The 13,584-nt window shown below is 40.1% G+C and overlaps 1 protein-coding gene across 1 annotated transcript in view; it reads right to left on the reverse strand.

Moving 5' to 3' along the window:
• The window catches only part of robo1 (roundabout, axon guidance receptor, homolog 1 (Drosophila)), a 231,674-nt gene that overhangs the window by 104,759 nt on the left and 113,331 nt on the right, over nt 1-13,584 (reverse strand). The window contains exon 4 of the mRNA XM_056756264.1: nt 3,567-3,893. Coding sequence (XP_056612242.1) covers nt 3,567-3,893 — 327 coding nt within the window. The remainder of the gene's footprint in view (nt 1-3,566; nt 3,894-13,584) is intronic.

Genomic DNA, 13,584 nt, shown 5'->3' on the forward strand with positions numbered 1-13,584 from the left:
TATTCGGAACACTTATAAAGGAAAAAATTGACTTTTAAGGCGTAATGCACGTAAGTAGAGAGAGGTTCATAGAAAGTTTAGCTTTTATAGCGCATACAGCTCTAATCCCAACTAATCGACTGTTTCATGCTGTCAAGCGCCATAACTGTAAATACGGATATTACCATCCATCAATCTCCCAACAATCTTACATTGTCATTTATACGGGTCTTAAAATTCCCTTTTCTTTGATCCCGATTTTCACAGCTGTTTTAAGAGAGGGGAAATCTACAACACGCACGTCTGTCATTCTCAAAACGCAGCCTGATACTGTGGCATGACGCAACGTGTGGCCCGAGGCCAACGGGTGAACAGTGAGCTCTTATGGATAAAACCAGCTAGCACTGTCTCTGTCCTTCTATTCTTCTCTTACTAAGCCTTTGTTCCATTATATTTTGACAAAACCTGACATATAAAGCATTATAAGCCTCCAAGATTTTTACAAAAGGGACAAAATTCCAACCTCTGGGATGTACACTGGGAGCGCACAAAGCGAAACCGAACGCCCAGATGGACCTCACCGAACAGCACAGAGCTCCTACTGTACGTTAAGTTAATAATACACCCAAAACAGATCTCCGCTAAGCGTCATTGCTTGGCAAAACACGGCTTGTTGAAAGTCGGATTAGATTTACGGTTAGTTGGGTGTCGGGCGATCGTAAAAGCAAGATTATTAAAACAACATTAGAAAAAGAAAAGATTGTGTACACAGCGTTCAAACTGGATTTTTGTAAGAGGGGGCTAGGCAGAACAAATATATTTTGAGGTCTTAACTTCCTTTTCGCCGGTTTTCTTGGCAGTAGCGAAACTGACATTCCTAATGTCAGGGAGAATACGTAGGTGGGTGTTGATATCCGAGACGTGATAGATTTCTATTGCACCTCTGGCACTGTCACTGACTCTCTAGTTTGGGATGGAAAAGAGAGTTTAGACAGGAACTACCACCTTCCTGTCACACGGCTCCATCACGGTTGCCTGAACAGGGTAATTACATGTATGGCGACAGGGTTGGGGGGAGGGCTTTGCCACTGTGTCATTATGGTCCTGTTTGAAGCTTGTTCAGAAAAACCAGCCCGAAGGCTGCGGCCAAACGGCCTGAGCTTTTCCTCATGCCGGGCCAAGCCGTGGTCTTGCCAAGCCTCTTGTTTTCATTCCTTCACAAAAACTACAACAGAACAAACGCACCCAGTATAAACCCTCCGTTTTTATATGCTCTCTATCCTTATGAAAATGCACAGAGGCTCTACAATAGTAACAAAAGTATTGTAACATTGAGGAAAATAAGCAGGTCTAACAGAACAGCAGGATTTATCAAAATTATCGAAATATCACAAATGTGCATAACACAATATTTGGCAATAGTCCTGTCAGGTTTTTTTTATTAAAGTTCTGCAACAGTCAAATATGGCTGTTCACTTTAAGAAGTTGTGATGATGTTTTCTTTACAATTATATCATTATTGTAAACATATTTTACAATCCTTTATAGGGATGTAACAATATAATCGATACCATGCTATCGCAAAAGAGCAAGATTGTCTCAATATTGTTATCAAGATTGTCTGAGGCGATAGGGCCTAACATAGAGAATGTTAGAAAAAATAATAGATGTTACCTTTGGCAAGGTCCATCCGGTGCAATTATTTTATTGTATAACAGGGATTTTAAGGTCATATGACCCATCTCATACTATAACTCATACCTTAAAGCAACAGTTAGATGTTAAAGAAAACAGGATGCTTATCGCATGTTTCTAAATCATCATTTGTCATTTTAAATATTGCAATAAATATCGTACCCTGGACTTTATACAAAGGTATTATCGTACAGTGAGATTTTGAAATTGTTACATCCCAAATAATGTAAATTGATTTTGCAAATTTTAACCATTATCGGTATCATACTGTATTGTATCGTATATTGCATTACTTAACAAGTTATCCCACATCACTTTTCGTGAATCCCTAGCATATTACCTTTTTTAATCTTTTTTTATGTTGTTTCCCAGTAAAAAAAGTAATCCTAACCAAGATTAAATACATTTAAAAGCAAAAGGACAAAAATAAGCTTGCTTCAAGCATAAAACGAAACAAATTGGGTCGGAAAAATATATTTGTTGTTTTAATGTTCACGTATTGTCCTTACAGTATATGCGAGAGCAGCTACCGTTAATTTTCAGGCTAGCAGACGTGAGTCTTGCAAGTGAGCGAGACACATAGGTACGCATGACATGACCGTCTCAACCCCCCCCTTCAGGTTCCACTGACTCGATTAGATTACAACAAGAGGGTTGGTGACAGCTCCTAGGCATACTTCAAAAGTGGTTGATATCCGAGATCAGTCCTTTCAAGCTTAAAGAGGGGCGGTATGTAATGCATATCACGTCCACGGCCAAGAAGAATAACTTAAAACCACATGTTTTTGGCAATACCCCCAACTAAAGCATTTGCTGTGAAATTACACACAAAACATCATAAGACTCCCTTATGAACTACTTAAACTCATTGAAATGGGTAATAAAACAACAAAGAATGCCAAACCTGCAGTTGGGTTCAGTGCACCTCGATGACGAATACAAAGAACAGCTATCTTGTCATCTCTAATGTAAACATCATAAACCGGTCATTGGCAAACAGTGACTTTGGGGTTATTTACTGGTTTTATGGCCTACGACCACCTACGGAGATCTTATTTTGTCTCTGCTCCACAGGCCAGCAACGTCTGGCCCGGTTTCTTCATCAGGTCTAGTGGCACAGTTACATCCTGCCATCTCCAGCGAGATTATCCGACCCACTGAGCCCATTGAGACCAGAGACCCAGGAGGAAACTGGAAACTCCTTCTATTCAGCTGGAGGGGATACGGGCTTTATCGTACCCGGTTCAGGGCCACGGGACCCACAAACACAAAGGCAAATTAAGACTGGCCTGCTTTCAACTGCTCCTGGAGGACGATTCATCTCAGCAAATGTTACCAAAACATATCTGACATTTTATTAGAATGACTCCTGGTTCAGACAGTACATGGCTTATATTTGGCACAGTAAATATTTGTTTCATTAATAAAAAATAAAATTGTCAATTTGCTCATTATAAAATACTGTAATGAATTTTATTAATGACCAGTAAAAAATAAGTAAAAACTTTCTAATAAAATAAAACATTTGCTTGAAATTAAATTAAATAAAAAAATCTTATTATAAATATAATCGAAAATACGATATGGATATTAACTTTTTTATCTACTTCTAAAAGCATCTCAAATTAAATTTTTGTCATTGCATGTGTTAATTTCTAGATTTCATGCGCCTGTTAGTTATAGGTGTAGTCAAAACAGCCAAACCCTTTTATTACAAGGGTCTGTTGCCATGCATTCGGCCATGTACTGTAAGATTGCATTTACCAACATGCACCAAAAACCCTGTGGTCCAAATATTGGATCCTCCATAACCCAGCAAAATCTTTTCGAGTCAAATATTGCACCATAACCTGCAAGAACCCAGCGTGATAGAAGACTAAACATGCACTTACTCGCTACTTCCAGAGAGGCGTTGTGGCTAACCGCTTCTCCCAGGTAGTTCCGTGCCACACAGACGTAGGAGCCTTCATCGGGTTTGCTGCGACGGCCGTGCACTATACGCAGGAAGAAGAGAGAGCCGGCGGGCAGGAGCATGCGGTGCGATCGAGGGTTGTCCCTGTCTGTTTCCACTCTTTCTCCATCCTTGTACCACTCCACGGTGGGGGTGGGCCGACCCTCAGCCTTGCAGTTTAGGGTGGCGGGCTCGCCTTTGGATACGATCAGATCGGAGGGGTGTTCTACGATGCGGGGCGCGGAGTCTTCCTGCCGCAGACGGGATCCTGGGAAAAGAAAATGAGTGAGAATGAATTAAGAGAATTGGGTTGTAGTGATACTGCGATTCAATGTACATTATGTTTGCCTATCAACATTAAGTTTATGCTCAAAAAAAGAAGAAAAGAAATCGGTCAATATATTGACTTTTATCGTATTATCTTGACTGAAGAATGTTTCAAGTATTCACACATAAAAATAAATAAATCGAAATCTTTTTTCATTCATGCTTTGCTGAAAAACTGAACTCACTTGATAACCGAGCAGTTTTAGAGCAGGACAAATAATTATAAAGGATTGAAATACAGGTTTAAGTTTCAAATGATGGCTTAAAAAAAGCCATGCTGATGAATGCATAGGATCAATATTGAAGTAGCATAAATGACGATCAATTTTCCAATATTCCTCAGGTTGGATGAGATTCTGTTTTGTATCTTAATGCAAATTCAATACAAATAAAGTGCACAGATGACTAGATCCAGATAGACTGTAGATATGGAGATGCAAATTCACGCTTGCTATAATCTCCACGTGCAATGAATTTTTTCTCGTCTTTGACTGTTGTATTGTTCCTATTCAAATAAACGTATCAAATAAAAAAGACGTACATCTATATTTCAATGGCTATAGGTAAGTTTACAATCGAGCTACGCCGTAGCCTACATGTCCGTTTTCATTTATACTTCTACGTCATTGTCTGCGTCGACAGACGATTTACTAAAGGGTGATGTCATCAGCTGGGGGCAAAATGGGACACATGACATCACATTTCTGGTTCCACTCTCCCAGTCAGATTCAATTTCCACTTAAGCTATTTCTTTATCTTTCTGTGTAATTCTTTACGCAGGTGTCGGTGGCATTTAACAACAGATTGGCGTTGCTTTAACACACACAAAACATCTTCAGGAGAGAATAAAACCCTACATTACTGAAATCTCTCTGTTCTTTGGACTGTAGCAGGCCTGTGCTTAAACCCATCCACTGTCATTTCAGCCTCGCGCTACCTCCCTGATCAAAGAGGCTAAAATGAAAGGGCTGTAAAGTTGGGGATGATGGGGTGTTTGGAGGGGAAGGGAGATAAGAAGCATTACGAGACTCCGCCAGACTGAGAGAGAGACACGCAGATCAGACACCTCCGCGGACGACTGCGTGTGTGCGTTCGAAGGGTGTAAATCTTAGTAAATTCACTGCACGGGGAAATAAAAAGAAGCCGAAATTGGTGACAGGCAATCTGCTTTTTGGGCTTAAGTCATTGCTTGTGTTCAGAAACCAGCAAACTGAAACCGCAAGACCTGGTTTATATGCAAATGAGGTTTGCGTCCTTAATGCTTACGGGGGAACAATACGGTGTGTGTGTGTGTCTCAACACTGCCCTTTGGAGTCCATTCAGGCCCAATTAAAAAGAGCCAGGATTAATTGGCAGTGCAGGGTCAAAATTCATTCACGCAGCCCACCCCCAGCTTTCCTCCCGCAGCGTTCCTGCTCTCCACCCCATCCCCCCTTGCACCCATCCGTCTAACCCTCCCTCCGGTCCTTTTGCTGAGGGAGCGCTCCATGAGCCTGCGTCGGAGAGCATTAGATCATCCTTAACATCAACTGGAGTTTGTGCGCGGTAATGAATTCATTGATTTGCATCTCGCGGCGCAGAACCGTTGGCTCTCGTGTTTACAGTACGTGTAAATATGTAATGAGAAGATAATGAGCCGTGCTTCCTGACGCATGCAAACACACGGGACAATGCAGCACCAGCAGTTTTCTGCAACAAACAATTGTGTTTACTGATAAACATAAAGCAGTGTTTTTGGGACTGGACATGACCAAATATTTTGTCTCTATTAATTCACAAAACAAAATTTGAGTAAACAAAGCGACATATTTTTTATGTTTAATTAAAGAGAATAAAAAAGGACAAGAAATGGCTGGGAAAAAAAGTATAATCTGTTCAGTTTCAGCGCATCGATCCTGTTGAATCAGGACTTTGTCTACTAAATGCATACACTGAGCATTATAGCGGAGGTGAATCCCTCCTCCTCCGCCTCCCCTTTCTGAAATGCTCACGAGTCCACTCACAACCTCAGATAGACTTTGCTCCATGAAATATTCCCAATGCACTTTGAAATGCAGAAGGCAGTCCTGCTCTTAGACCTGCACTTCTTTTATTTATATTTTTATGCGGTGGAACGCGGCATCCCATCGGCCAGTTTGAGACCTACTGCTGGGAGCGGTAGCAGACGACACTGCGGTGTATCATTAAAATGTGCAATGCGTGGTAGAAATACAAAGAAGGAAAGATAGAATGAGAACTAAATAAATAATTGTACGAATAAATGACAAATGCATGTTCCTTGAATGAACATCCATTGCCTTTTGCGTATGAATTTTACAAAGAAATCTAAAACAATTGTAATTTTTTTAAGTATATACTGTATTGTTTTGTATTTTCTTTTACTTTGACATTGAGATAACATGTACAAAAAGACGACAACTAGGATGACAAAAAAATATACAAAGACCAAAAAGGTGATTTTTACAATGATTAAAGTGATACTGTCAAAATTCTGTCATCATTTTGTCACCTTCGAGTTGTTACAAATCCGTATCAATTTCTTTGTTCTGATGAACACAGAGAAAGATATTTGTAAGAATGCTTTTAACCAGACAGATTTTGGCCCCCATTGACCACCATAGTAGGAAAAAAGACAGTGGTACTCAAAAGTGCCCCAGAAATGTCCGACATTCTTCCAAATATCTTTCTCTGTGTTCATCAGTACAAAGAAATGTATGCAGACTTGGAGCAACTCAAAGGTGAGAAAATGATGACATATAATTTTTGGGGTGAACTATCCCTTTAAATTACATTAACTCCATTTTTATGATGTAGAGTGGTTGCTAGGTGGTAAAAAAGCATAAAAGAAAAATGTTCACAACAAAAAAAAGAAAAAAGAATCCCACTCTTTCTTCACGGCGAAATCGCAGAATAACATCTAAATAAAAATCATCTGTGTTTCATTGGTCTTCCCTTCATCTGTTTGTTTATTTTCACATCTGCCTGCGTTCTGCTTGTCCAGTGCCTTTGGTCTTCTCTCTCTCTTTTCGATCCTCTTCCCTCCTGTGTTCTTTCCTGTTCTCTCAGAATATGAGATGAGCTAATCAGCTCCAGCGGCTCAGCAGAGGGACGCTGGGAATTCTGCATCTGAGATCTGATCGATTGCCGCCTCGGGCAAGAATCATTTTCCATCTCTCAGACGGACTTGCACACACACAAACACACAACATACATGCACATAAAGAACACTTAATATGTGAGGCCAATGGCCATATCTGCACTTTCCTGCTCTCACTATCCTTCACTCACTCGATATTTCCTCACAGGCTGTGAAAGGCACTGGAGAATCGCCATGGAGGTCATTAAAGAGAAAATCTTGGACCGGCCTGAAAATCCCCCGCTTGCTACAAACCCTGGCTGATTTAAAACACAAGAAGGCTGTCAAACAAGTTCGTCTTTGTAAACAAATATATCTGGTTTATCTTCCAGCCGAGGTGAAAGTTTACTGAGATGATCTCAACCTTCGTGATCTCGGCTGTCATTCTGTGACACCAATCGAACGTGCCGATATATTTATTGAATTTCAACATCCCTCCCTAGTAAATGTCAAAGCCTCGGGGCAGCGAGACATATTGCGTGGTTCTTACTCGCGATGTGAAATAGTTGTGCAACAGGCCAAATCCGAATAATATTTCCTTATTCCATTTATTTCGTTGCATATTGAGTTGGGCATGTGATAAAACGTTTTTAAAAACTGACTGAAATCATTTTAATTTTAAGTACACTGCTCTCGAACTATTACAAATTCATTCTCGATTTTTAATTCTGAGTTATTGCATATCAATTTTGGAACTTTTTCCAATATTACTTATCGTCTTCTATTACATTCACCACTGCCTGAAGATGGAAAAAATCTCATTTTGTCTCGATCTATAATAGTCAAATCTTGGTCTTCTGGAATAATGTGTGAGTGTTTATTAAGCTGCCTGGAAGGAACGGAGGGGAACCAGCGGGGCGCTTTCACTCGGCTCTGCCTTTGCAATTAAAAAACTCCACACATCTCTCAGTCATGTTAACCTACACAGCTCTCAGCAATATTCCTTCATAGTGCAATTACATTACAACCTACAGTGCAGTTGACTTCATTTATTCCACACAGAGAGAGAGAGAGAGAGAGAGAGAGAGAGAGAGAGAGAGAGAGAGAGAGGAACCGTTTTAATAAGTTCAGCTTGAGTGGCTGCATTAACTTCAGATGGAAATGAGGTGTTCTCAGTTCTCCTCATCAATGATGAGACGAGGTCCTGCCAGAGAAAGAGTGTCACGACCAGAAACTAAACGCCTGAAGAAACCGAGGTCACGGAGTGAGAGATTAGAGAATATGTACTGTATGTGATGTGTATGTGACATTCAGAGAGAGAAAGAGAGAGAGAAGGAAAGAAAGGGATGCAAAGACGGCATCATTCAAAATATCATTAATACAAAATAAAAAAAGTTTTTGTTAATAAATTGATTAATCAAGATTAATTGGTTTCACAATAATTGCTTTTGTTTTAATAATATAAAGCTGCAGAAAAAATGAAGAGACCATTTCATTAAAAAAATCTGTTTTTCTGAATTTACTATTTCATGGGTATCATAATTTTGATCGTTTGTTTTAGATGTTAGGCAATGTGAAAACACAATTTAAGGTTAAAAAAGGCTGTATTTTCCACATACAGTGCATGTTTGTATCTCCTCTTTGCCCTTACGCCCCATTAGCCTTGATCATATTTGTTTACAATGCAATTTTGCGGCCCGTAGCACAGGGTAGGGAGAGTCACGTAATGAAAGTGAAACATTTGTTAGAATCACGATGTCTGTCGGCCCCACCCTAATAGGTATAATAAACTTTATTTTTCTAAAGCGCCTTTAAAGTGCATCTCAAAGTGCTTTACAAGTAAGGTTGTATAAAACAATCCACAGTTGTAAAATTGGAAGAAAAAAACATACCAATATAAAATACAGGTACAGGTATGTGTTAAGGTAAAGATATACATAATAAAAAATAACTACTAGCAATATTTCTCCCAAGATTCAAATACACATGTATTTATAACAAATATCTAAATGTATCTTTAAATATAATATACTTTATGCATAAGATCTTACATTTAGGCATTTGGCAGACTCTTTTATCCAAAGCGACATACTTTGCTTTATCCTATACATTTTACATAGGTATTTGCAATACCCTGGGATCGAACCCACAACCTTGTGTTGTTAACGCAATGCTCTTACCACTGAGCTACAGGAATATATAGATGTTTTGCTCTCGCCAATTTTCCATCTACCAGGCAAAATTAAACCAATGATGGTTTTGAAAAGTACACCTCTCTGCTCAACAGACCATATGATACGAGCTATCATTCCTGCATAAATGGTAGAGCGAGTTATGTAATACAGTATAATCCTTTAACATTTGTAAACAATCCATGATCCAATCGATCCCTGATGGATCCTATCAGCTTCCAGCCGAGCATTCAGTTTCCTCTGGAAAACCAAATCACATTATCCATGTTTAATGCATGAATGTGACGTCACTTTTTTGAAGTAAAGTTACCTGAGGACAGTGTGTCATGAGCATGGCACGTAGGTCTGACCTGCTTTACCCCGTCTGCGTGTGCAGTCAAATCTACCACACTGTATCTTATCATGACTCTGAGATAAGGATATACAGTAAAATGAGACGAGAATGCATTTTTCTGTCCATGTGTATTGTGAAGATGCCCGAACTATTTTAAACGCTGCAATAAAGATGAAAATTCCCCTCTCCTCCCTAACATGCCCTCCGGCCCACATGAGAAAGAAAGGAGAGCGTGACTCACAGCGCAGGGCAGCTCTGCATCTTCAGCCCCTCTTTAAAATGCCTCAGCTGGAACACTGATAGCAGTATTTGAGCCGAGATAAGACGAGCACGCCGCGGAGGTCCGCTTCCCATTTGTAACACCGCTTATGGGTGATTAGCGGGTCATTTAGAGGGATTTATTGGCCGTGATAAGAACAAGGTGTGCATGTGGGCTTCTGTCAGGGACACCTGAATGCGAGTCATAAACCAGGGTGTGAATCTTTTCAAACGTTAGCGAGCATTGACGAACGTTTTCCTTTTTTCAAGTCACATCTAAAGGGAGACGTGAGGCGTTCGATTTTAGCTGATTTTATTTTAACAAAACCAATGAAGTTTAATTCTGATTCTGTCTGAAATGTTGGGTCACAGCTCCTACGGTGACATTTACTGTAAATAAAAAGAATAAAAGCAATTGAAGACAATTTAATTTAAACACGTTACTATTAGCTTATTTATATTATACAAATTATACGATAATACAAATATCGTATTATTTAAGCGTAAATCACGCACATTCTCTATTTTCACAACGGTCCAATCAAGTACAATCTGGAACGAATTGTTCTTCTTCTGCTTCCCATATTTGGAGTTGCTGCGCAAGAGCGCCCTCTGTCTTTCGGATGTGGCGGCATTTAACCTAAATTGTGCGTTCAGACTGACGCCGTCTGGCCGCCCTGCCAACAACGCTATAGAAGTCTTGTGGTGCTGACGCTCTGACGTAGGTCAAAATCTTATCTTGTTTTTAAAGGGGCCGCAAAGCAAACAAGCTTGTTGATCTTGTGCAGACAGACCACAAGAAATTGATCGGTGGAAAGAACTTTATTGTAGTTACACGTTTGCTTACAAAATAATATTCTTTTAACAGATATTAATGTATGCGATTTCCGCATAACATTTTTTTTTCCTAAAAAAAGACCAGTCTTATTTTCTCTTGTATATTAAGTATTGCTCCTTAACAAAGAAAAAGTATTTATTAACCTAAACTAAAATAATCGATAGCTGCAGCCCTTCTACAATCTGACAAACAAAAATCGCAGGCAAGGTAAAGAAAATCAGCCAGTGTACCGACGCAAGGAAACTCTAATTCCTGTCGTTACACGTTATCTGAGAGACGAGGTCGAAACGCAAATGTTTCAGACATCAGACGCCAGGCCTCATATTTCAAACTTAGAATTCGCATCACGGCTTTAACCGAAACGTCCATTCCCGCGAGTCCCATCTGGGGACGGCGAAGGGCTTTAGAAAACAAAAGCGTGCCTGGAGAGGAAGGCCTCTGTCAGCTGTGAAACAGATCCGTGGATCTCCCCTGGCTGTGGGGGTCAGGGGCAGCCCGGGAGAGAGAGAACACGAAAGAGCGAGAGAGCTCCTCTGGGAGGCTGTTGCCCATCCTGCTCAGGGGCCCAAAGTCTGGAGGGCCAAACAATGAGCGTAGTCTCTGTGCCTCTGGCCCCAGTCAATCTCCACAAACACCCTGAAACAGATGGAGAATGGCTGAGCCCTTCCTAACAGAAGATGAGCTTTCTCTGTGCGTACTTCAAAAATGACAGCGTGTCAGTAATGCCGGCCTTCCATAAGTCATCCTGAACATGATACACGACGATGTATGTAGAAGATTTAAACCTTGCGTACTTGCCGCTATGTAAAGCCAGATGAACAGGGCTGAGTTTGGAATGAATACCGGCACATCCCTGACAATTTTCGTTTTACATAGCATTTAAACAGAAGGCAAGATGAATTATATTTTCGTCTTTACTTCACTGCGATGGGTTGGCACTCCATCCATGGTGTATCCTGCCTTGATGCCTGATGACTCCTGAGATAGGCACAGTCTCCCCGTGACCCGAGGTAGTTCGGATAAGCGGTAGAAAATGGAATGGAATGGAGTCTTTACTTCATGTTTTCACAAGTGTTGTGTTATCTTGACAAAGCGTTGTTGACCTTTTTTTTTTTTAATACAATCTTGTGTAACGCAATAGTAAATACTGCAAATATAGCATTGGAAGCTGTATGTTATTCTGGACATGACACAGATGTTATGCATGTATAGCCCATCTGACATTACAGTGAAAGAACAAAAACGCATAGTTCATTCTGGAGGTTTGTTTGTGGTTTCAGCTTTTGTTATGAAGGTAAATATTAAGTCTAATATACTGCATTCAATTTGTGAAGTTTGCAACAAAGTTCACAGCTGTGATGTACACACAGGCAAATATGACCCGAAAATACGTTTTGTCATCAATTATTCACCCCCAAGTAACAATGATTTGTCTGTTGAACACAAAAGAAGATATTTTGAGAAATGTCTCAGTGGTTTAAATTTTGGGTCAACTATCCCTTTTAGAAAATGTACACAATTTATATTGCTGTTGTTCATATATGGTTTCAATTGCAGAAACCTTTTTGTTAAATTTATCCAGCCCACAAACGTGTTTCAATTGTGATGGATTCTTCCTGCTTCCCATCAGCCAATCAGGCAAGGAGACATACGTCACCGTCATATTCCCGACATATAAAAAATTCACCTGCCGACCCCACGTCATTTTCCTTGGAAATTTCACAACAGAAACACTCATTAGTAGACGACGGTGACGTTGTGATGCAGCGCTGGATGAGATGCCCTGTGTCACACAGTGGTGCTGTCAATCTTTATCACTGTCACTTACGATTAAATCATCCCGCGTGTGTACATTCACAAGAGCTCTCCCTGTATCAAAACGCTTTTATTCTCAAGGGATGGCAGCAAAGCGTGTGCCACTGTATCTACGGTAGACACATAGAAAGAACAGAATGAGCAATTAAACAGAAGACAACACAAAGACGGAAGATCCAGCTTGTATGTGTATGTGCTGGAGAGATTTACAGTCACTTTGGGAGACGTGTGAGTGAAGCGCACTGCCAATTACATCTAGTTTTTGTTTCCCTGGAGCATCAAACGCCACTGACTTTGACCAACGTCTCGGCCGTATATCAGGATAACTCCCCCAGCCGGAGAACCACACTCGAGAATAAATTAAGGACGTGAAACGTTCATTTCCCAACAGAGGATATTCTAGGCGTATAAATGGATTTTGCGAACCCGAGCCAAAGACGTGGGCCAAATTCCCAACAACAGAGCGGGACTGATGTAGCAAGTGCTTCTGACAGCTATTAGCACATCCCCATTTAACACACTTGAAACTGGCAACTTCTCAAACCAACAAATTTTACACTATCGACAAGAAGATATAAAACATTCAACATATAAATTCCAACCCAGAACATCTATGTATATTATAGATGAGGGGACTTAATTGATAACTGACCGTCCAAAACATCACTGAAATTTGTTATTTTACCAGCTCCGGTGTCTTTGTACACATAGGCAAACATCCCCCTGAAAATACATTTGTCATCAATTATTCACCCTCAAGTATTCAAATATGGTTTGTCTGTTAAACACAAAAGAAGATATTTTGAGATATGTTTGATGTCCATACAATGGAAGTCAATAGGGGGCATTGCTGTTGGGTTGCCAACATTCTTCAAAATATATTTTTTGTGTTCTGCAAGGACCCAAGCAAGGCTCAGGTTAAGAATCACACAAGGAAAAGTAAATGAAGAAATCATTTTAGGTCAACAATCCCTTTTAGAAAATGTACACAATTTATATTGTGCGTCTGACAGCTATTAGCATCACCATTCAACACACTTGAAGCTAGCAACTTCTTAAACCAATGGATTTTAAATGATATAAAACATCCAAGATATAAATTCCAACCCAGAACATCTA

The sequence above is a fragment of the Triplophysa dalaica genome, chromosome 9 (assembly GCF_015846415.1).
Source record: "Triplophysa dalaica isolate WHDGS20190420 chromosome 9, ASM1584641v1, whole genome shotgun sequence".
Taxonomy (NCBI): Eukaryota; Metazoa; Chordata; class Actinopteri; order Cypriniformes; family Nemacheilidae; genus Triplophysa; species Triplophysa dalaica.